The sequence below is a fragment of the Zonotrichia albicollis genome, chromosome 7 (assembly GCF_047830755.1).
Source record: "Zonotrichia albicollis isolate bZonAlb1 chromosome 7, bZonAlb1.hap1, whole genome shotgun sequence".
Taxonomy (NCBI): Eukaryota; Metazoa; Chordata; class Aves; order Passeriformes; family Passerellidae; genus Zonotrichia; species Zonotrichia albicollis.
In genome coordinates this window covers 26437286-26461774 of record NC_133825.1, presented here as the reverse complement: position 1 = coordinate 26461774, position 24489 = coordinate 26437286, and the positions used below count along the sequence as shown (strand labels likewise).

The window sequence follows — 24489 nt, the reverse complement described above, 5'->3', positions numbered from 1 at the left end:
TACGATTGCATGTAACACCAAAGAGCTCTTAGAAGAAAGGGTTAATTGTACCTCTCCCCCTCTCTTGATATTTGGTTTTGTTAGAGAAGCTTACTGTTAAACTAAAAAAATTCATTATCTCAGATGTTTTTTCTCTTCTTTTATGCTCTAGCACTAAATTGGTTTTGGTGATTGTGATCTATGAGGAAATTAGTTATCATTAGATGGTGGAGGAGGAAATGGATGAAGAGTTAATGGCATACCACTGTGATCAGTTGCAGAAATTTTACTGTTGAAGAGAGTCTGTAGTTACTGTCTTCAGTTTGTAAGATCCATATATCAACACTACCTTCAGACTTAGGTGCCTTGATGTTGAAATTTTCAACTTCAGACACTTAATGCTTTATTTTTGAAGTGCTGAGTGTTTGATATTTCATCCATTTTTGGTACTTGGCATTCATGTATATCAAATATTTGTGCTGAACAAAGGAGGAACAGCTACTTAACACCTGAGAGCCTTGTTCATACTGATCAAAGTGACCTAGAACTTCTTTTCAAGTGAGTTAGATCTATTACAGAGATATTACTGTGCTGTCTGTAGTCAAGGGAATCAAAACAAGGCTTGAGGATGTATGAGCAGATGCCACAGGTTTGTTTTAACTTTGATTTTGTCTTTTTTCCGCTTCTTCATATTTGAAAACGATGAAGCAATCTGTTCTCTGAACCTAGACAGTTGGGTCCGTACTGTTGGAATGCTGTGACTGAAGTGTTAGTCCTGATATGGATTTGTCCTGAGTATCTGTTGCCATCTCATGCATTATTTTTCCTGTTTCCACCCTGCTCTGCTCTAGTCTCTTGAAAAAGCAGTCCTGTCAAAGAGTTGATTACTGCCAGTGATGTGTTTTTATGTCAGTGTCTTACAGACAGAATGCTGATACTGGTTTTGAGATTCTATGATGCAAAATTGGTGCCAAGCCTTGTAGTTTTAGGCTTATTTGGATTATTAAGGTATAAGGTCTTCCCACCAGCATCTGGCGTATTGAAGAGTTGCTTTGCCACATAATAGGATTTATGCAATAATGGACTAGGGTAGAATATAAGGAAAAGAAATGTTGGCTTGTCTTCTGTAAAATAATTCTTAAGGTGATTTCTTCCTCCTGAAGCTGTAGGAAATGGGATGCAATTGTCCAAGGTGATGCTGTATGTCTTCCTTTCATCCCACCCTTTCCAAGAGAAGGAATGTGACTCTGCTGCACGCACCACGGTTTTCCTCACTTTGATCAATGCTACTGCACCAGCTTGCAGTTCCCTGACAGCAAGGCAGCTTTGCTTCACAGAAATGGATCTCTCCTTTCACATCAAGGAGAATAAACCACCTGGTACATTTCATCAGCTCCGGTTACCCTCAGTTCATCATCTGTGTCAGAATCTCAGCATTTCCTACAAATTGCTTGCAGGTAAAACTGGATCTCTCACAGATTCAAACAGCTGCACTGTTAAAAGATCTCTTTTGTAGTAGACCATCTATATTTGATTCTATAAAGGAAGTTCCTGTACAAACCTAAACTGAGCCTGAAGATTTTGCCTTTGAGATACATAGAGGAAATGGGAAGGAGGACTGTCCCCTTCCCTAAAGAAAATATCAGTTTTAGAATTTTTCATCTGCTAAAAGTAGACTGAGAATAATCCTGAGCTTTAAATTGTGCTGCTTCTAAACTGTAGAATCTTCCCATACATTCTGTGCTTTCTCCCTACTCTAATATAACCACACAGCTTCCTTCTGTTTCACTTCTGAATCTTTTATTGTGCAGTCACGCTGTCCAAATGACTTTAGTGAGCTGCAGGAAAGTATTGAAGCCATGAGAGCCGTGTGCAGTAAGTGATAGTGGCTGTGTGTGTTTTGCAGGGGAAGGAGTTCCCTTTCGGTACAACGAGAACACCACCAGCGTGCGGGTGACGCAGCGCCTGGACCGCGAGGAGAGGGAGCGATACGAGCTCATTGCCAAGTGCACCGTCAGAGAGGGGCTCAGGGAAATGCAGGTGGAGGTGCCGTTCCTGGTGAACGTCTTAGATGAAGATGACTCTCCTCCCTTCCTTCCCAACGGCACTGATACTGCAGATGCTGTTGTGGAGTTCAACAGGAAAGAGGTAATGTTGGTCATGGTCTCCTTTACCTAGTCCCTGAAGTATGGGCACAACAGGGGGAGGCAGGACTCCTGGGAAGCATAATGTTCTGCCTGGATATTGGATCTTGGCAACAAGCCCATCACCATACCATGCTCTGCAGATCTGTGGTTGTAAAATGCTGTTTGTAGGATTCCTTTGCCCCAAGTTATGTCTTACTCAGATCCCAATGAAAGAGGAGTTTGGGTTAGTGATGAAAGAGTGTGACGAAATTTGAGCAGTTTCCAAGACTGGGATGGACATTTGCTGAGTCTGTGGTCAGGATCGCTGTGGGTATCTCCATACAGCTCTGCTCTATTTGTTATATTTGTTACGGGGTTGCTTCTCTCAGGGGATTAAAATTGTGTTGTTAGCCTAAGTGTTAGGTGCGTGCCTGTCCCATACATGCAAATCTGTGTAATGTATCAGGAGTATGTTCAGAACATTTATTAGGCTGCTGTAGAAGTAGTGGCTGACTTCTACAGACTAACCACTGCACCTGTGAAGTTTCCAGGCTGTTAATGGCGAGCTCCAGGATCTTGTTTTAATGGTGTCCTCCCATTTTTCTCTTTCTATGCCAAGCTGATCTTTCAAGAGGTCTGAATCCCTTGGTGTTTTTAATGCCCCTGTACACACACAGCCCTTGCTTCAGTAGAGGAGTACACATGTGAGCTCTTCAGAGGAGCAATGACCCTTTTTAAGTTAATGGTATAGAGAAGACTTTTTCTCGGGGGACATAAACGATGTGTGTTTCATGAGAGAGCTTCTGTTTCCTAACAACAATATCTCTTGGTAGTCAATTTTCCCTTCAAAGTACATTTTGATCATATTTGTGTCTGGAAGGGATAAAGACTGATTTTAGGAGTTTGCTGCCATCTCCTGACTAGAACAAGTCTTGACAAGACATTTATGAATACATTTGCCTGGGTTTCAGTGAAAGTTGTGAGGTGTTATTTGACCAGTATTTCAATCTCCAAACCAGTTACCAGAAGAAGAAAGCTTCAGGTCCTTCAGCAGTGCCATTTATTGTTTCCTACCAGGGCGCTGTTCTTTCCATGCTGGCTGTGTACGATGCAGACACCACACCTATTTATCCCCTTGAAAGCAGCAGAAAGAAATACACAGGAACCATCATTACTGAGGATCCCTGGATAAGTGAAACATTTCGTGTAGAGCACATCTTTGATGAAATCCACTTCAGCCCAAATGGCAGCCAAGTGAGGGGAACTCGGCACGAGTACAGTAAGGACTCTTTCTTCAAATAAAGGACAGGTTGCTTTTTAGTAGTTGACCAATAAGTTCTTGAATTTTTCTGAGCATTTTGTAAGTATTGAGCCTAAGAAAGCTGAGAAATTTTGTGTAAATAAAACACTGAGTTTTAAATGCGTACTGAAAAAATGGGACTTGTGCATCTCTGCAGTAGGGAGTGTATGGGATGATGATGTATAAACTGATAAGCAAGAGGTTTTGATTGTAAGATTCTTGACTTGGTAGGTAGAAGGCAAGAAAGTCTCCCAAACATCTTGAATGGCAGAGAGCTTAAGAATATATTTCATATTTAAGTTGCCTGCTGTTTCCTATTAGGAAACTTGGATGTGTATAATTAAATTTGGTACATCTATTTTGGTTAGGCTTGCAATATTAAAAGATGCATTTGCAGATAATGTGGGTTGCTAATAGATTAATCTTTTCCTTCGCAGAGCTGGTACTGAATAAAAGCATTCCAGTCACAGAGCATCGTTCCTTCCAGCTGGATGTTTTGGTGAATGACACAGAATTCCATGGCCCAGAAAGATCAGTGATGCTCCATTTCAATGTCTCCATCCTCCCTGTCAGCATTCAGTTTTCAAACATAACTTACCAGTTCACAGTGAACAGAAATGCTGAACGTTTTGCACAAGTAAGAACCATGTTAATTATCCATGCCTGTTCTGATGGAGCTTAGGAGCTGGATCACTGGGGCCAGATGTGTTACAGCCCTCATTGGTTTTAACTGTTTTAAGCAGAATCACTGAAAAATGTGTTATCATTGTGATTGTTGCTGGATGTAGAAAGTAGCAAGTAGGCTGGGCACTACCTCTCCTACCATGTAATAACAGAGGATATAATAACTTCCACACAAGGAAGTACTGATAGAGAGAAATATAACGTTGTGGACAGGAGGACTTGCGACCATGAGTGGCTTAGGCATGAATAACTGCAACAATGTCAAGGGCAAAAAAAAGAAATTAGTCTAGCTATTGGAGTCTCAGTATATTAATGGCTTTTCTTTAGGTAATGGCTAGTTAGTAATTACTGTGTTTCCTAATTTAACCCTTGTTTTAGCTTAATCACCACCATTGCCATTAATAATGCTTTCCAGAGACACTTTCTAGCAGGTTGACGTTAGTCAGGGGAAAATTACAATGTAATTCCTATGAAACATTGTTCAATGCAATTAATATTATGAAAGTGAATATTAAAATCATCAGTAATGAACGCTTTTGTGTCTGCAAGGGTTGGAAAGCATGCCTTGTAAGTATTGTAGCAGAGAGGAGGACTGAGATTAAAATATGGTCATCTCACTTGCAGAGAAAACCAATTCATTAGAAGAATTTTAAGGAAGAATTAAGTTTTATTAATCTTTAAGCCTCTGGCTAATTTTAGAAAGAAAGGAAAAAGAGAAGTTAGATACTTTGCTTGTTATTTTATCTAATCTGATGAAATGTGTTGCAGCTTGATGGCTCTTCAGAGTACAGAACAGGCTTTACTCTGACAAGGGACATTTTGTCCATAGTCTACACTGAATATCCTAAATAAGAAAAAGGTACCAAGTGTGCTCCACTACAAAAGCTAGTCCATTATGACATTTCATGATGCCTTGTGGCTGCAGTTTTTCAATTTGCAGTCAGTTTAGAAACTTCAGAGGGTAGTCTGTTCTTTTTGTGCAGATCAAATTATTTCTGATGTTAGATTTGAGGCTTTTGTAGCACCAGGCTGTGAAAGCTATACCCTTGCCTGTTGCCTGGGGATGGGGTGAAACCTGGGTTTCCCCCTAAAAGGAATAATAGCACAGGTATGTAAGATACTCATAGGCTAAGTCTTGCATCTAGAACTCTTGTGTCTGTGTCACAACATGACTGCAATTGAAACGGATGTGGACACTTACCTGTTAGGTGTGTATGAGTTTAGATTAATGAATTGGTTGGGTTGTTTTCTGTATGCATGTTTTTATATATAGGTGTATGCATACAATATTATTGTGAATGAATGAATTCCAGATTAATTTGGACAACCATGGTTACCTGTGCATACCCTAGATTGCTTGAACACTTCCATTTTAAAATCTGAGCGTATGTGGATGTTTTTAGTTTTAGGGTGCAAAACCAAAAAAAGCCAGTTGAATTTTAAAGCTACTGGTGTGGAATATTGTCAGGAGAGTCAAACATGTGAAAAGGAGTTTTAGGATCTTTGAAAACAGTGGCATTTCACACTAATTGTGCAGTTTCACTGGGTGGCAGTAGTAGCAGGGGAAACTGTGCCTGGCAAGAGCTCCAAGTTTCTGGGAGGAGATCTTTTTCTTTGTGCTGCCTAAACACAAATTCACAAAGAAATTTTGTTCTGATTCTTGAGCAGCGAAGTGCAAAACTCATCCTGGCTCTGGAGATGGTGTTCTCAGTTAGTTAAAGTGTCATCCACTTACTTGTGAAACTGGATTTGAATTTACAGTGTGCTCAGCTTGGAGCACAAGTCAGTGTAAGCAGCTTAGTCCCCAGCACTTCACATTATCAAGGTTGGCTGCATAATTAGCCTTGATGTGCCAGAGTAGTCAGGGAAAGTACTGGGCCAAATCAATATGAAGGCTGAACTGTCTCCTGCCCTAAGGAAAACGCAGGAGCGTGAAGAAATTATTAACTGCTGGGCTGATGCCATTTGTCTATTTGAGCAGTTAAATGAATTGAATAACAGAAGCACGGCCTGACAGTGCAGGCTTGCCCAGTGGCATTTAACTTATCAAAGGACTTAAAGCTCTATTGACATTTACTGAGACAAATGATGAATAACATTGGCTGAGATTTTAGAGAGGCTATATATGTCCAAATGTTCCTGGAATTCAGTGAAGAGGAACAGTATCATTATCCAGACTTTATTAAACATTGGAACTTGAAAGATGGATTTTTCTGTTCTTATTTCTAATAATGCTATTTTTATGTTAACTATTGAGAGTCCTGCAAATTTGTAGGTTCCTCCCCTGTAAGCTGATGTTAAACCTGACTACCCTTTACCCTGATTACTTGTTTTTTCACCTTTGTGAGAAGGGGGAAGTAGCTGTTTTTACTTTTTTCCTCTGGAGTTGTGCTGTGCTGCACCTGAGAGCTGAGCTGGCTCTAGAACTTGCGGAGCAGAGTGAAGTTATGAGGTTGGGCTTTCCTCAGCGGAATTAGGAAAAAAGAGAAAGTCTATTTTTCTCATAGAAATTTCTTGAGGAAGGCCTTTATAGCTTCTTCTCTAATTATATGGAGAAAGCAAAACTGGCCAATGTGCTATTCTAAGGAATAAACTGGCTGATCTGCTCTTCAGATTTTATTGGGTCATCTGAATTTACAGGGTCTTCTCCAACCCCCTGAAGTAAATTACTGTGATGAAAAAGGTGCCTGGAAAGAGCAATTATGGCAGAGTGGGCAGAAAGGGCAGTTCAGTGTGGTCTGTGCCAAGGTCAATGCCAGGATCATCAGTGTGTTCTCCTCCTGCAAGGAGCACCATCTGAGCAGTAGCAGAGCCCTGCCAGTTGCAGTGCGGCACCAAAGCTGCGCTGACGTGCTTCTGGAAGGGACGTGTCTAGACCTTGTGTCTAGACAGAGTTTATGAACAGTGGAAATCCTGTCTTCTTCTTCCTGCCAGTCCCAGCATGTTGGGCAGAGGAGACAGCCAGAAAGAAATGTCCTTGCTTTTGATAGCTTTAATAGTCTTTCTGTGTTATCCTGCCACCTAAAATCCTGACAGGAATGGTGCCAAATGACCCATCAGTGATGTGAATGGGAAAAAGTTAGATGAGGTGGGATTATCCTATGACAAAGTATGCTTCTAGAATTGCCAAGGCTTCTTCTCTGACCTTAAACAGTCCAGGTTCATGGGAAGAGGTCATAGTACACAAAAACGTCTTTGTTTTTATAACATTCTTTAGTAAGAATGCTGGAACCAAGATGTACAGATACGCTTTTACCATCAGTGGTGTTTCTTGAAAACATTTCTTAACTGCAGCATTTGAAAATAATCCATCACCAAGTTCCTTTCAATAACACCCCACCCTTCACATTGTGGTTTTTCCCTGCAAAGAAAGCCAATGCCTCTGGGCCTGATCGAAATCCCAGTCTTGTAAATGGAAAAACCAAAGTGAGCTTTGGATCAGTTCCTGTAGGAGCTGGACAGGAGATGGGGCTTTACATTCCTGTGCTTCTTAGATGATGTGCTTTAGACTGAGGAGTGTTCTAGCCTAGATACTCTGGCACACAGAAGTTTAAATATGGCAAACCAACATATTTTCATTTTTAGATTAAATGTTTTAGAATTGAAAATGGGAAACAATGAGCTTCTTATTCCTTTTAAGGCCTTCAGAGAGCTCTTCTGGCCAGAAACTTTTTGACTCTAATATTATAAAAATTATTTAATAGCAATTTCTGTGTTACTTGAAGAGAGTCTCAGCTTTGTTCATGCTGAGCTCTTTGATTTCTCAAGGATGACAAAGTTTATTCAGTGGTCAGCCTGAGACAGAACAGTGATTGAACTCAGAATTTCCCAAATCTTGGGGTCTTGTTCCCACTGAACACTGCTGCCCATCAGCAGAAGGCACCAGATACCTCTGAGTCTGTGTCAAGGCTTTTTGCATTTTCTCTGCTAGTCTGAAGACAACAGTTAATGCTTTATGTCTCGTTTTTACTGAGAATAAATCACATTTAAAGCATTTACATACTGCATTTGTAGAAAAATAACAAATCTGTAAACCCCAAATAAACACTGAATTTGGCAAGGTGTAGTATGCTCCATTTTATTTCAGATATTTTTGAGAGGCACTAAATATTTTTTCTGAATAGTTTTGTTCCTGTCTGTGATTTCTTTGTTGGTGTTTGAACCTAGGTGGGAAAGATCTGCGTTGAAAACTGCATGAAGTTCCGTGGTGTAAACATCACCTACAAGTTGCTGTCCCCCAACTCGAGCTGCCATCCTGTCAACATTCTGCAAGGCCGAGAGGACAAATTTGGGAGCCTGTATGTGAACGATTCCTCTGTGCTGCGCAGACCTGAGTGCAAGGAAATCCAGTACACTGTGCAAGCTACTGACAAGCAGAGCAGGAAACACACCAAAACCCTCCTCACTGTTGTCCTGGAAGGGACTCGTAAGTACCCCTGTCAGAACTGTTGATTGATTAGCAAGTGTTACTGGTGTGAGGTGGTGCATTAGCAGGGTGACCTGTAAAATGATGGCATTAACAATGAAAATGAGTCTGAGCTACAAGATAATGGATCACAGAATTTGGATTTTGAATTTTGATTTGTGCCTTCCTGTAGTAGCTATTTGTTTGAAGAACTAATGTACAGAAAGGTGAGATATTGTATGCAATTCATAATGTTCATGATGACCTTTGGTTAAGAAGACTCTTTAGTGTGTATGTGTCTATGTGTGACCTTTATTTTGTATTTCACATATTCCTGTGGAAGAAGAAAAAAGGTCTGTAGGCATATGTGTGTGTGTGTATAGGCATATGTGTGTGTTTGTATCTATCTATTTGAAGAAAGAACTATATGGCCTAAGTATGTTTGTTCACTGATTTTTCTCCTCCCTTCTGTCTACAATTTTTTAGTAGTTTTTTTAGTATTCATGTAGCAATCACACTGAATTCAAGTTCTTAAGGGCAGTGTGATGACCGACCCTTACGGGGAGGAAGTTAAAAATATCCGGTAACACCCACAGAAGAGGATTTCACTGGAAACAAACTCATTTCTCTGCAAACTATATTGCATTTTATGCTAAACCATACAATTTTACCTGATCAACACCTTGTTACATTTTATCAGTTCAGAACTCCTATGCCAAGAGCAAATGGTTTGAAGAAAAAGAAACAAAAGGCATGCAGTGGATTTTTGTTTTTGTGCAAGCCTCATATTGTCTGAAAACACACATTTCTAGCTGGTGCTCTTTGGGTTTTTACTGTGTTAGCCCAAGAACTAAGTATTTCCCCCTAATTAAACATTCTGTACGAAGCTGTAGGTATTTGTGCTCTCCATTCTTATGTTATCAGTATGTTTGCACATATCTATAGTTCTAGGCAGTGACAGTGTGCTGTCAAGCAGACATAACCATGCTTTCATGATCTTGCTGTTCATCTTTTATTTCACAGAGAAGGAGCACCTGAGCTTTTCTTTAATTGTTCACTAAGTCTACTGATAATTGGGTCAGTCAATTTTCAGTCTTTCACTGCTTTGTTCATCTGTCTTTCCTTCCTAGCTGTCCCTAAAAACAGATTTCCTCTTCTGAGCTGACCTGCTTGTGTGCTCATTTTCCTTGTCCTGAATTTTTCCCAACAGTTTTAAAAAAAGAAGAGGACTGTCCTGACTCTTGTGCTATAAGTAAGCACCGTGCTGAATGTGAAGAGTGTGGTGGCCTGGGAGTGCTAACAGGAAGATGCCAGTGGAGACAGGGGAGTGGGAAAGGTATGTTTGTGTTGTGTCAAGTCATCTTCTGTTTGGTTGTAATTGTGCCTTTGAGTTCTATAGATACAAACTGATTTATTCTGGCTGGAAAACATGGTATGGTGAACTACATAGAAGCTGGGGCTAAAAAAAATAATCATAATACCTATATGAAGTATGCACTAAAAAGGAAAATGAGGTGAAGTTGGAAGGGCCATTCTTCCTCTTGTCCCTGGTGATGCTGAACATGGTAAATAAACCAGCTGGAAGTGAACTGAGCTTGCAGCAGTGTGGCTGGAGCAGGTGCTGAGCAGGTGCACCCAGCAGACAGTGAGCACAAAGCAGTGTCTCTTTCTGTGCTCTGGAGCACAGATCTGATGGGTGACAGCACTCGACTCTTGCAGAACAATGACTGTGTGTCGGTGCTTGATCCCTTCTATCTGCCTAAGTGTCATACATTCTCTACAACCTCTTGTAACCCTCTTATTCAAGTGGGTGAAATTGTGTAGAGAAATCCTCAGATGTGAAAGCTGCTTTTCAGTCTCAGAGTGGTCAGCCAGCTCTTTTTCAAGCAGTATTCACAGTAACTGCAAGTGACATGACTAGAGGACTGTCAAAAGCAGAAAAGGTAGCAAAAAATGGTTTCTTCCATTTGCCTTTATTTGTTGTCTTGCCTGTTACTTTAGCAGGTGTTTGTAGTCATAAATGTTCATTTTAAAAGGCACCATAACCTGTGGTTTGGAGTGTTAGTGTGCCCTGAGAAGATACAATGAACTTTCCTTCCTTGTGGTATTAGTGCAGCTGTTTCTCTGTTAACAGGGATCACCACAAACTACTCCACGTGCACCCCAAGCATCAAGACGTGTCCAGATGGCATCTGTGATGTGGTGGAGGGCAGAGACCCGGCTGTGTGTCCCCAAGACTGCACAAGTAGGGAATGTTTTATCATGGGCTTTTCTGTTACACCTCTGATTGCTTCTCAAATGTCACTTTCCCAAGTGTAGATCCTTCTACAGGCTCAGCATCTCTGCACTGTCACACTTGAATTTGAAACATACAATTGAGTTAAGGTTATGGGGATTAATCTTGACCTTTTTTGAGCCAGGCAGGTGACACCCACTGGCTGACTGATGAAGGGGTAGGCTGTTCTCAGCAATGCCCTTTCTTCTGCCTGTTCATTCACAGGTGGTGATTTTCAGTGCAGGTACTGAAGAGGTTCAGGTTCTAGGCACATTAATGCCCCACTTCCTAGCTCAGGTACAGTATGACAGGAACCAGCCTATTTGAGCTCCTGGGTAAATAAGTGAGAAGGAACAAATTTGTATTTAAAATAAATTTGTCTACAAAAGATCATCTGGGGAAATGTAGCTGCCCTTTTTAGACAGGTGGCCATCAGAATGAATCAATGCCTTACCTATTTGAAAATCCAGACAGATACTCATATGAGCAGAATTTATGAAGGAGGAATTTAAATGCATTTGTGTTGGATCTTTTTACTTGACCATAAATTTCTACACTCCAGTCGTGAATACCTGCAAGTTCACAATTCATTCTGAAGATAAACAGGGTAGAAAAAACAGTGTAATTCTCTTGAGCCATTTCCATCTTCTGAGAGATGATAATTTTTAAGTGGATCTTTTTATCTGACAGTCTAATTCAGGAATAAAGACCCATGTTTCTTGAATGCTGCTTCTGACTCTGACATCATATACTTCAAGCTGAGATTTTAAAATGGAGTCTTGGAAGAACTAGCATTTTCTTAAAGCCTGGAACTTAATGTTCTTCGATAAAATTAATTATTGAAGAGGCCTCTTAGTATTTCTTACATGGAAGAACGGATTGTGTATTGTAAATTAGTGTTATCAGAAAGATAATTATTTCATCAGAGTGTATAAAAACAATGCTTTAAGTGGGAGAAATGCTTGAAGGAAATGCAAGTAACTTCTCTAATCATCTGAAAAGAATTCTTTATTGGTAATAATAGTTTGTCATTTTGAAAGTGGAAATATTTTTGCCAGGGGCTGCGTTACCAAAATATATACAACATATGCATCATCAAATGTTTTGCTCAAAAGAAATATTGTCTTTCTGGATAATAAGCAGGCGAGTAAGACAAGTTTTCAGGATGTTATGCAAGCCCTTTTAACGCCTAAGCTGACTAATTGTGTACATGACTTGACACAATTGAGAACCTGGGCTGATGCCCAAAAGCAGTATACTTGCAGACAAAAAAATGAGTTTGTTCTGGGAGCTCAGAGCTGCAGGACTACCATTTTATCAGCTTTTACTGGCAGGGGACATTCCTTTGGAAATGGCAAACAATAAATAGGCCAAAATGTGTTAAGATCAAGGATATTCTTTAGGTTGTGAAAATACTTATTTCTGTAATTCATTTGTCATTATGATGGCTGTGTCCTTGAGTCCCAAAATTGCTTTCTCACAGTAACACTATGAATATTACATTCAAGGGCACTCAACTGAAGCAGCTGGTGCTGTGGCTGTGCCTATCACTTAGAGGCAACCTAATTGCATTCTTAGCAAGAGACTTTCATGTAGTAAGCAACTGCTCAAGAACAGGTTAGGTAGGACTGGCTCATTCCCTGCTTCCATCTGCTTCCAGGTTTTCAAATATAGGCAGGTATAGATAAATGCATACAATTTTCTGTGGCAAATGGAAACTTTATTTCATCACCTCTTCATGATGGAGGAAGTTGGCTGGGGAGAGGCAGGGAGGATAATGAGGGATTTTTGGGAACGCCAGTGCTTTTAAGTGTCAGTTCAGAGGGCGGTGACTCAGCAGAGTCTCTTCCAAAATTAACCACCTGAGCTGCCTCTAAAATGCTCTTTGTGATAAAGGCAGTGTAGAGATAAAAATGTCCCTGCTAATCGTAATTTTTATAACTTATACAGAAAAAATTATTTACTTGGGAATACAGTTGTTGTTACTCTGCCTGAAGAACTACTTGAAATCAAGTAGTTCTTCAGGCAGAGCTTCTGCAATTCTTTTACTAATATTAAATAATGCATTTTTAGATAGTGCAGTTCATTTTTTTATCACTTGCACTAGGCATTTATTCTTAGTGCTTTGACTAGACTGTCCTGTGGCATTTTGCAGAGGTAGGTAAGTGTTATCTCCATGTCACAGTGGAACCAATGATACCTAGAACTGACTTTTCCAAGGTGTGGGGAAATCGGCATCAGAAGCAGGAACAGAACTCAGTAACAGCTAATGAGGACTGATGTTTAAACAGTGCAAGGTCCTCCCATTTCAGGATCTCTGAAATTTCTTAATTTAGAGTCTTCCATATCCCTTAGGAGTTCCTGTCATTATCCCTGCACTGTGCTCCCTGGTTCACTTTCAGATTCGTACTGGGGTAAACCCATGGAAAACTGAGGCTTTTCTTTTCCCTTTACCCACATGTAAGAATCTTAGTCTGTTGTCTGTATTTGATTAGGTGGAAACATTATTGGTGGCCATGGGAAAGGCATTGGAAATCTTGGAATTAAGGCAGGACATGGGATTTGTTACTGCTTCCCAAGACAGAACTGTTATTGTGAGAAAGATGATATCAAAGGTAAGTCTAGCTGCTGTTCTGGTTGTAATCTTTTTCTTTGTATGCATCCTGTGTACATATAGAACTCTCTACACTTGTGGCCATGTTAATAAGCCATGTCTTTGGTCAGAGACTGCTAATAGAAAACTAGTGAGGAACTGGCACCTTGGCATCCACTATGGACCCTGAAAATTTCCAGAATGTGTTATTTATAGCCATGGCTAAGGATTCATTTTTATTCATTGCTACTTGACAAACAAGTCGGTCATCCTTTGATTTCCAGCAGCATTTGCATTTCAGTGAGGCTTACCTGATATTTGCAGAGGCAGCTAGGAGAATTGGAATAATGATTTCTATTACTTTCAAGTAATTCCAGCTTCCTGATAATTTCTTAAAAATCTCAGCTTCAAAATGTCAGAGATAACCATCACCCATGGTGTCAGGAGGAGTGCATTATTTTTTTCCTTGACCTTTCTGTGCAGTTGTTTGAAACAGATAATGGATATTTTAAATCATTTTTATTTTGCCTAATAATAAACATAGCACGAAATAGTTTACATCTTTAAAACTGAATTATTATGCAGAAGTAGGCCACAAGGAAAGTTCTAAGAAGCTCTTTTTGGTCTGCAGAGCAACTGTGTGATGACGTGTGCAAGACCGTGATCACAGGGGCAGTGGTGCTGTGCTTTGTCATCTCGGTGCTGGTTTCCTTCTACTGCATCCACCGGTACCACAAGAACTCCCCGAAGGCGCCCATCGCCTCGGCCGAGATGACGTTCCGGCGCCCCGCGCAGTCCTACCCCATCAGCTACTCCTCCAGCAACGTGCGCCGCCCCTCCCTGGACTCCATGGAGAACCAGGTGGCTGTGGACGCCTTCAAAATACCTGTAAGCCTGACAGTGCCGTTTGGCATGCTCTGTTTTGGTGTCAGCCTTGTTTGTGCATGCAGATGGTGTTGCAGGCATGCAGTCCATTCATGGAATCACCCATTGCCTTCAAATAGCAGCGCTGGAAATCATGTGCATGAAGATACTTCATGAGTAATTGGATAAACATTTCAGTTTGCTGTGTAAGACCAGTACATTCTTCCTTTTTTATTATGCTTTAATACAGTGTAACATTTTAGGTTAATTTAAGTCAATGATTTTCACTGATGTAACTGAATCTGACAGTACTGTGGTTTTACTTTTAGCACTGTCCACTTAAGCACTAACCATCTAACTCTCTATGATGTGCCAAAGTACTACAACAAGGCTAAGTTTTAACATTACAGAAAAATCCATCCTGAGATCACTTCCTGATTTCTGATATACACATTGTAGATATCAGTTGGTGTGGGAGTTTTGCCCGCATTTAAAGACTTTTGCCCAGTCATGCTGTCACACCTTTACTCTACTTTGTCCTGCTTTAAATCACACACTACCCAGGATTTCTGTGAGATGGGGTGTTTTCATGAGCCAGCATGGTAGAGAAACACTGCTGCTTTATACGGCAGAATCAGATATATTTGAGTGTTAGGTAGTGAGGTTTTCACAGACCTTGTGCTTTGTTTGCTTTAGTTTCTTGTCCGGTTTGTACATTTGTCATAATTTTGCAACCTTAGAGCTTATTAGCACAAATTTTATAAGGAGATTATTGTCGTCTCTGATCAGTTCTTCAGGGAAAACCTTATTCTGTGAGTAAAACTTCTCCATGAAAGTCACATGTTCAAAGTTACTCTGAAGGCAAGGATTTATCCTGTATCACTTCATTTTTCATTTGTACCCAATTTCCCAGATCTGTAAATATAATCCATTCTCCATAGACTACCTGTACAGCCTGTTTTGAAGGTTTTCAGGTAAGGGAAAAGAGATTTGCAAAATACCTTGATACCCAGAAGCTTTTATAAGAACTCACTGATAAAAAGAGCAACCAAAGACTGCACACTCAAGTGCACCTATTCCTGGGAATATCCTCTCCTTTCCTTGCTTCATCTCACAGGGTTTCTTTTCTCTCCTGCAGGAAGATCCAAAGTGGGAATTCCCTCGGAAGAACCTAGTTCTGGGCAAGACTCTTGGAGAAGGAGAATTTGGAAAGGTTGTCAAGGCGACAGCGTTCCGGCTTAAGGGAAGGGCTGGCTATACCACTGTGGCAGTGAAAATGCTGAAAGGTACCTTCCCATCGGGGCTTTTGAAATAGTTTGCAAACTATTTGAAATAGTTTGCAAACCTCTGCATAGATTTGAAGAGAGGCTTGTGTGAAAGCAAAAGGTCAGCTAAAAACCCAGCAGTGCCACAGCCTCTCTTTTTTCCAGCATTCTGATGCATTCTGACAGTCACAATCTGCAGATCTGTGACTTCAGCAGTTAGCATCACATTGATCCAAGTAAGTAATTAATTCTAAATCATGATCTGAAAGGAGCCTCTGTCTTAACATAGCAAATGTATTCAATTCTGTTTGGCATTGATGGGAATATTGCAAGGGTTTTTTAAAGCTTTCTGAGTCTTTTCCTCTATCCAGTTTCCTTGGACAAAGCTTTTTAAATAAATCATGCGATAATCATATGAAGAGACAGAACAGACCTGTTAACTTAGTCTCCTGATTTAGAGTTCTGTCTAGTTTTATGCTTTCTGATCTGCTTTTCAATCACTAGGAGCTCTGTCAAAATGGCTTGAATAACCCAGTGCTGTCTCCTGCTGTTTTCAGTTTGCCCTAAGACTTTAAACCTGGGGGGAACAAAGTATGCCTAGATAATGTTAAGATGATAATGTGAGACCTTGCACTGAACCATTCAGTGCTGCTTGCGAGTAAAATCATGTCATTACAGGAAAATGTTATTCTTCTCATTTCCATTTCTGTTACACTCAAAGCACATTTGCCATTCCTTGAGAGGAAAGATGTGCAAATCCCACCCCTTTACCTAAGAAGTAAATGCATTATGAAGTGAATGCCTTCATTGCTAGAGGTGTAGGTCGCATGGAGGAAGTTTAGGAACTAGGATTTTTCAGAAGTGAAGATTATTTAACTCTTACTTGTAATACTGAAGTAATGACCTGCATTGTATTACACTGTCAATACAATAGTCAGTACTTCATCTCATGTTTATTTGTGCACTTAGTGATGCTGCTTTTTCTAGCACATTTTCATCAACATGTGACTCAGTTAAGATTGTAAGACATAGTGGTAAAAATGTTGCTTTTACTTGCAGATGGTTTGACATTCAGTTTTCCCTATCTATTATGAAGGACAGAATTGACTCAATTGACAATGTGAAGGAGTAGACCTTTATTTTAAGCACCTTATTTTAATAAATTGATCTGACATTTACAGTAATACTTCAGGCTCTAATGAATCCCTCTGTAATGTAAATTAAATTGCAGATAGTCACCTAAAATTTTATTTTCCAGCTTGACTGTGAAGAGCATTTGTCATTCTGCAAATATTTATGTGCTATTATTGGCTTAACTTTACTGTTCACACATGACAATTGAAGCATAAGGACCAGTGCATTAGCTTCAGTGGCCTTTGCAGCGCTGCCAGGAAGGACAAAGGGCAGTTATTTTGGATCAGGCCAGCACCACCCATTCTTTCCCTGTACCAGATGCAGAGCAGGTCATTTGTCAAAGTGTTTGGGGCTGTTATACACTGAGTGATCTTTAAAGGGCAGTGCTGGGCACACCAGAATGTTACTGCCTCTTATTGCAGGAAAGAGCTCTCCTGCCTGAGCTGGGTAGATGGGCACAATCTGAGTAAGAACAGAGCAGGGCAGGACTCTCCCTACTGTGGCAACTTGGTGTTAGGTACCGTGGAGGGAACAGGGAGCAATGGGCTGAGCCAAAATAGTCTTGGAGCTGTGGATGGAGGTTTAAAGGAACAGATGAGTACTTTTTTTTCAGCCCATTATTACCACTTTTCTCATATTAATTAAATTTTACCTCCTACGTGATATGAATACCCTCATTACAATAAAATTAAAGGGGAAAACACCAAACAATGCATAAATACAAATTATTCACAGTTTTGTTAAAATGAATGACCTAAAGCTTTAGAGCTAAATGTCTCCATTTGAAGTTAGTTTTCTTTGATAGACAAACAGGCATGGTACTTTATTAACTTCGTTCTGTTCTGTTTGTTCACATCATAGAGCTCCAGAACTACAAAAATAGGACTTTTCTAACAGGCATTAAGTTGACATTCTTGATTTTTGTCTTCTATAAATCTGTGCTTTTTGTAGTCTCTATCAGTAGTGAGAGACCAGCTGATACTGTTCTCCCTGCAGTAGACGATTCTCTATTCTGAGTGCAGATTCTGACTACAAGATAATATAAGGCAGATACAAATGTGTAGTTCTGATACAAACATAACAGTAGAGCAGAATGACTGTTTTCATAAGGAGGTCAAACTGGTCACACATGAATAGGCAAATAAATCCTTTGGTGCTCACAGCCTTTATGAAAAAAGCACACAGTACAGTACCAAAGAGCAGAAGCCAAACTTGTTTTTATTATCCTTAAATCAGGATGAACACATCCTTGTCAATGCCCAATAATGACACTTGAGGAACTGTCCAGGCTGGTTCTGTGTGTCAGAGAGATTAAGGATGAGGAAGAGGAAGGTTTATATCTGACCTATAGTGTCTCTATGACTAGGGATCTCCTTCAAGCCCCAGTGCCCTCAAAGAGGAAGCTTGTAAGCTGAAGAATTCTGCAAAAAGGCAAAGCACTTGAAAGGCTAAGAAAGCCTGTTTTGCCATATGTTGCCACATGATTCTCACTGACATCAGTGAAGTCTGCATACGTGTCCCACAGTAAAATCAGTTTGTACTGTACATTTAGCTTCTGAACTCTAAATCTGGATGTATGCTACAAGAGTAAGCAGTAGATTAGTGGTTTTTTACTGTTTTGGAAAATGTATTTAGGAGAAGGAGTGAGTCAGTCTATTTTTGTTTGATCAGTGTGAGAGCTTGGCTTTCATGGGCTTCTGAAGCTTTTATTGCACTGATTCACCCTAAGAAGTTGCTTTATAACACCAGAAAAGTTCTGTAATAATTTCATGGCATCTTTAAGCCATTACAGACTCTGCTCCTGATTCCTGCCTGACCTCCTTGTTCTGCAGTCCCTAGTACCAGAGCCTAAGAGCAGGCTGCTACCAAGCCAGAGCAGCAGCAGCCACACTCACTTGGTTCTGATGTGAATGGCTGCAGGACACCAGAGGTGGGGAAACTTCTCTCCTGTGGGGAAGTATGGAGTTTTCCAACCTCTGGCTAGCTCTGGGAGAGATAGTAGATCTCAAATTTCACACTGTACACAGAGAACTCTTGAGTGATGCTTTCCTAACCAAAACTGTGTGTTTGGTCACTTTCTGCAGAAAACGCTTCCCAGAGTGAGCTGCGAGATCTCCTGTCAGAGTTCAACCTTCTGAAACAAGTCAACCATCCTCATGTCATCAAACTTTATGGAGCCTGCAGTCAAGATGGTAAATACTAAGAGCTTGTTACGAAGATGGAACCATCCAAAAAGGAAATGAAATGCAGTTTGTTGCTGTATTTCAACCACTGCTTAATAATTGCTGAGCATACTTTAAATTTGCTATTGGATGAAAAAATATTTAAAACATTTAAAAAACATTATTTAAAATATTAAATTATATTGAATTAATACAGTATTAAAAGTATTAAAATACCAATACTTGAAAGAAGAGGGAAATACTAATTCATTGTAACTAAGCATTCTTCCTGGGGTTTTCCTCAGTGCACATTTCGATTCTGAAGCTGTTTAAATTTTAAAATTAACAAGTCTCCTACAAACTCTCTTCCAACCAATATATATTTTTATGTCACTGTTAATAATCACTGTTTTCAAATATGAGTTATATTTCAAGTTTGAGTTTTCGTTATTCTTGTTATTATTTATACTAAAGCAGTGTAAATAGACAACTACAAAGATAGCTGGATAGTTAGGTTGATCTTCAGTTTTGTTCCACTGTCTCAAAACTGTTCACTCTGGTTATGAAATGGTTTCTAAAAGTGATAGTCATCAACAAGGGGTAAAATCTTCAGACACATGTATTATAAATTGCCAATGAAGCAAATTTTGTTGTGCATAGGAATCGCTCATTTTAAGTGAAGAGGCATGGCAGCAATTCTCTTCCTTTTGCATCTGCAGTTGTGCAGCCTAAAAATCACAGCATGGATTCTGCAACCTTGGGCAAAGGCCTGCCTTCTTTGCCCACCCAGTTCTGTTGCAAATATCACTTTTTAGTTGTAGACAGAGAATTAAATTCAGGAGTGAGTCATCTCTGAGTCTTAGTAAGGTAATGAGCCAGTGGGGCTGGTTAGTTTTTTTTCTTTTCAGTACAATGTATTTTTTATCCCAGAGGAAGTGAAATGTTACTGAGTCACAGGCTTTTAATAAATATCAAGTTAATTCATCAGTGTATGAGGTAGGAGGGCTTTGATAGAGCACAGAAATGTATTTATCATTAGGTAGATATTATTGAGTAGGTATTATTCATGTGGGTAATGGGGAGGAGAAATTAATAGGTTGTAATGGCAGAATGTTTCATAGTGCTATCAAAAGGCACCTTAAACACAGTGCTGGAATTAGCATATTATTTGAGCTCAGTATCACAAGCTCAAGAAGATTATTTTAATTTTAAAGTTTTCTAAGTTAGGCTGTTTCACAGATCTAATTTGTCTGAAGGTTGTCTGGTTTTTCGGTCTCAGATTATCTAGATGAGGGATTATAGGCAAGAGCCAGCATTCTGCTTTGATTTAGCCTGAAACTCATTCTCTTTGCATTGAGGATCTAAGGAAAAACATTCTTATTTCATGGCTGACTCAGTGTTTTTTACATAAAGGGCAGAAGTGTCTGGACCTTCTGACAGTTCAAAACAATGTGCTGACTAGAGGAGACTTGTTTGAGACGACCCCTAAAATGGTTATCTATGAATTGTTTAGTGACCTGTGTGTTTGTTTATTTCAGGCCCACTGTATTTAATTGTGGAATATGCCAAATACGGCTCCTTGCGCAGTTTCCTCAGGGAAAGTAGGAAAGTTGGCCCCAGCTACGTGGGCAGTGATGGCAACAGGAATTCCAGTTATTTGGATAACCCTGACGAGAGAGCCTTGACCATGGGAGACCTGATCTCGTTTGCATGGCAGATATCCCGGGGGATGCAGTACCTCGCAGAAATGAAGGTAGGGCAGCCAGGGCTCATCTCAGCGTGTGATAGACGTGGAGCAAGCAGCTGGTTCCTCCACAACAAGCATGAACTCTCCTGTTGTTTCCTTCCAAAAGCTTGTGCATCGGGATTTAGCAGCCAGGAACGTCTTGGTGGCAGAAGGGCGCAAAATGAAGATTTCGGATTTTGGCCTCTCACGTGATGTGTATGAAGAAGATTCCTATGTAAAGAGGAGCAAGGTACAGTGTGTGTTAAAAGCAGTAGTGGAAATTATTGCCTGATCAAGGAGGTTAATTTATACTGTGTGGGACTTGGGTATGGATGAAAAGGAGAATGGCTGGTTTTATAAATGTAAGATAATTATTTTAAGAAATAAAAATGACAATGAAGCAAAAGCATGAGCTTAACCAGTGGGATAGAAATACACACACACACATATATATGTAAAATATGTATCATCTTTAAGTAACTATTACCTCTTCACTTCTTGTTTATCCAGTCTTCTCATTCCACTCCTTATTTATCCAGTTCCTCATCAAACTATATGAGAACACAAACAAAAAGCACCTTTTTTTTCTTTCTCTCTTCCTATTTATAATTTAAAATATACACTAAAAATACTGAAGAGCTGAAAAATATATAGACAATTTATATCAAGTTCCACACAACTTCCACAAGTCAGTCCTGGGCTAGACTGTGATGTTTGTGAACACAGCTTCCCACTGACTGTGTCAAATAAGCAGTGGTGGTTCAGTTCCCTGTGTGGCTTAATATGAAGGAGCTGCCAGCAGGATTTTTTTGCATGTGAAAATGTTAAAATTTTATGAGAAGATTTCCATAAATACCATGAATTTTTAGTTTAGCTTTCTCTGTTTTTAAGGGCCAGTTTGTGTGAATGTTGCGTAAGTCAGAATGAGTTGTGAAGGAAAAAAAAAAACTTCTAGAAGTCATGATTTTATGTAAAAGGCCGCTGCCATGTTCATTTCGCTATCTTCTGATGGATGTGTTTTTACAATGATTTATACCAGTTGCTCTGTATTTTAAGAGTAAAACATTTGCATCAAGGCAGTTTGGCAGTTTAGTTTTGTTTGGTGGGGCATGAGGTACTGAGTGGATATTTGTTTTTTACTTTTGAGACACTCATCACTGTAGTATTATTCAGATCCTAACAAGCATCTGTCTGCTTGGATGGGGAGACAGGGGAAAGAAGAATTTGAGAAGGAAGAGGAAGTTTCAAATCCTCCTGAAATACTATATATATGGATTTCATGAGAATGAGAAGTAAGGCATATGAATGCTAATCATACTGGGAAGGTTATGAAACAGCTTGGAAATTTTGCATACCTAGATTTTCATGAATATTTGGGGTGGATTACTCAGATTTTTCTCAGTGAATTTCTGCCAGTGAAAAATAGCAACTTGTAGATTCCACTAAGAAACTGGTAACCAAGTATGACTGTCCAGGTTCAGTTCTGAAACCAGAGGTATCTGTAACATCCAGGTGCTTCTATTTATGCATCGTCCCTGGTGTAAATGAGATAGTTCTTCCTCTTTAACCATCATTCCTCATTATTTTTGCATCTGCACATTTTCAGAGCTGTTTATTAAGAGAAGAGTTGAGTTTATCTGACTTAAACTGGTGACCACCTGCAAAAGGCCACACCAGCTTATTGCACGTAATTAGATTGTTGGTGTAAAAAGACATGAACTAGTTTTTTAAAAGACACTTAAAATTACTATTCTCACTGTTCTTCTTACAGAATGGCAAATCATAGGTGCACTGGCAAGTGCTGTAGTATGGACAGACTTGTTTTACTATTTTGAGGATAAATACCCTGTTTTTTCACTTGGAAACTTATTTTTCTCACCATGACTGCTTCTTTACCTCCTAGGGTCGAATCCCTGTGAAATGGATGGCCATAGAGTCACTGTTTGACCATATCTACACAACACAAAGTGATGTGTAAGTGTAAACTCCTGAATACTTTCTGGTTTGTGTGCTTGTTTGTGGAGCTGGGGGAGGGAGCACAGCAAGGTGTGTAGGAGCCAAACCATTACTCTTGCAAAGAAACATGAGAGAAGTCTGGATGGCACCATCAACTGGCAGTGATGCCCAAGATTTTTGCTGTTGAATTAAATCTGAATAAAATATTATTAGAGGTATTTATGTACATAATTCTTGTTGAAATGAGCAAGGGTTGATCTGTTCATGTGACATGTTTGACTTTGAATATAGACACGAATAAGTAGAGTTTGCTACAGGTAATGGTCATACCTGAACTCAGTTCTGTTCATCATTTGTCTGTAACACAAAGTGGCAGGTGAGGGATGGAGTGGAAGAAGGAAGGGGAATTTAATACCTGAGCTCTGTTCCTGTTGAAATCAATGACAGAACTCCAGTCAACTCTGTCCAGTTTCAGTGCCAAGATATAAGCTTATTTTCAGGATTAGGGAAACAGAAACCCTGAAGGTGGATATGCTGGAATCTCCACCTGTGATGAAGAGGAGGCAAAGCAACCACAGCTAAATTATCCCCATGTCTGATAAGCGTGGGCCAGGCAGAGGAGTGTTTGTAGACATTTTCAATTCAGGATCAGATACCTTTCATTTCTTTCTCTCTGGAGTGAATGATGCTTGTGACTACTCACCAGGCAGACTCTAAAGCTAAAGATTATTTATTTAGGAGAAAAACCTCTGAAGGACTGTAAAAGCAGAAGTACATAGGCCTGATTTTCTGCTAGGTAGCATCTTGATACCTCCTAAGTTTGCCGTTACACTCAAATGGAGTAAAACGCCAATTTGGGTCATGTTGCACTTTGAGGGGAAAAACACTTTGATAATAGCAGGATGTCAGAACATGTACCTTTGGATTTGTATTTCTAAAATTATTACTATTCACTTTTACTCTTCTCTCTGCAGGTCAGAGCAGTTTTAGTGAAATAAAATATTTTGCATGCCTTTGCAATTCCTTACAAAATGAATTTCCAAAGTATTTTCCTTAACTTTTTATCCATTGGAGTAAGAAAAAAAAAATAGAGATAATTCTTGGGAGAATGTCACTTAGGTCAGTGTACAGGTTTTTCTGGGTCTCTTTTTATCCTCCTCAGAGCACCCGTTGTGCTGACTTGCTTCTCTAAAATTACTTCTCCCAAAGAATCATTAAAATTCCTTTTAAAACTTCTAAGCATATTTTTAATTTCTTCATTTTTGTCACTATGGTTTGGGGCAGAACAGATTGTGTTGTCATGTAACTGCCTCTTTTTTGATTGCTGATTGATCATCTGGATCCAGTAGCATTCCTCTCATTCCTTTTTCCTGGTGGGTGCTATTAAATTGGCCCGGGAGCGTGTTTGCTGTCAGTGGGATCCAGCACCATGCAGAGATTGCCCAGCTGGCATCAAACAGGCCAGCTCAGAGCTCTGGGCAGCACAATGTGCTGGTGCTGTGTCACTTCCCTGCCTCCCAGGGCTGCCTGAGCATCTCCATGCAGAGCTGTGCTGGCTGCCCAGCTTCCCTGGGGCTGCCTCAGGAGCACAGCATTGTGCCATGCACCTCTGCTCACCTCTGCTGTGTCAGTGTACGTGGAATAAGCCAGGAGTGCTGTACAGCAGCTCCTAACTTAGCCAGGTTCCTGCAGAGCAGAGCCGCAGAGCTGCAGAGCAACTCCTCTCCAGCACCAGGTTCCACGGTGACATTTCAGCAGCAGACTGATCAATGAAGTACTCCTTTTGCTTTGTTGTTACTTCAGATAATTTCACTCACTGAAAGTATTATCTTATGGATGTTCTCTGCTGTTTGTGGTGGTGCAGTTATATTTTAGGTGAACATATTACCCCTCAACCATTCCAATATTCTATTTTTTTCTGATACTCTGTTTCTGTTTTCCACCCTTTTCCTTCTCAAGCTGTTCTGTATAGTTAGTGGTTAGCAGAGTTTAATAACAGGACTACTTGCCAGCCTGTACA

General features: G+C 40.0%; 1 protein-coding gene across 2 annotated transcripts in view; it reads left to right on the top strand.

Moving 5' to 3' along the window:
- RET (ret proto-oncogene) overlaps positions 1 to 24489 on the top strand; it is an 80582-nt gene that overhangs the window by 40976 nt on the left and 15117 nt on the right. For both annotated transcript variants that reach the window (XM_026799622.2, XM_074544733.1), the window contains exons 3-16: positions 1143 to 1436; positions 1886 to 2127; positions 3183 to 3384; positions 3843 to 4042; positions 8257 to 8515; positions 9705 to 9830; positions 10629 to 10739; positions 13265 to 13384; positions 13994 to 14250; positions 15365 to 15512; positions 18710 to 18817; positions 20326 to 20540; positions 20641 to 20763; positions 22417 to 22487. In XM_026799622.2, coding sequence (XP_026655423.2) covers positions 1143 to 1436; positions 1886 to 2127; positions 3183 to 3384; positions 3843 to 4042; positions 8257 to 8515; positions 9705 to 9830; positions 10629 to 10739; positions 13265 to 13384; positions 13994 to 14250; positions 15365 to 15512; positions 18710 to 18817; positions 20326 to 20540; positions 20641 to 20763; positions 22417 to 22487 — 2476 coding nt within the window. The remainder of the gene's footprint in view (positions 1 to 1142; positions 1437 to 1885; positions 2128 to 3182; positions 3385 to 3842; positions 4043 to 8256; positions 8516 to 9704; positions 9831 to 10628; positions 10740 to 13264; positions 13385 to 13993; positions 14251 to 15364; positions 15513 to 18709; positions 18818 to 20325; positions 20541 to 20640; positions 20764 to 22416; positions 22488 to 24489) is intronic.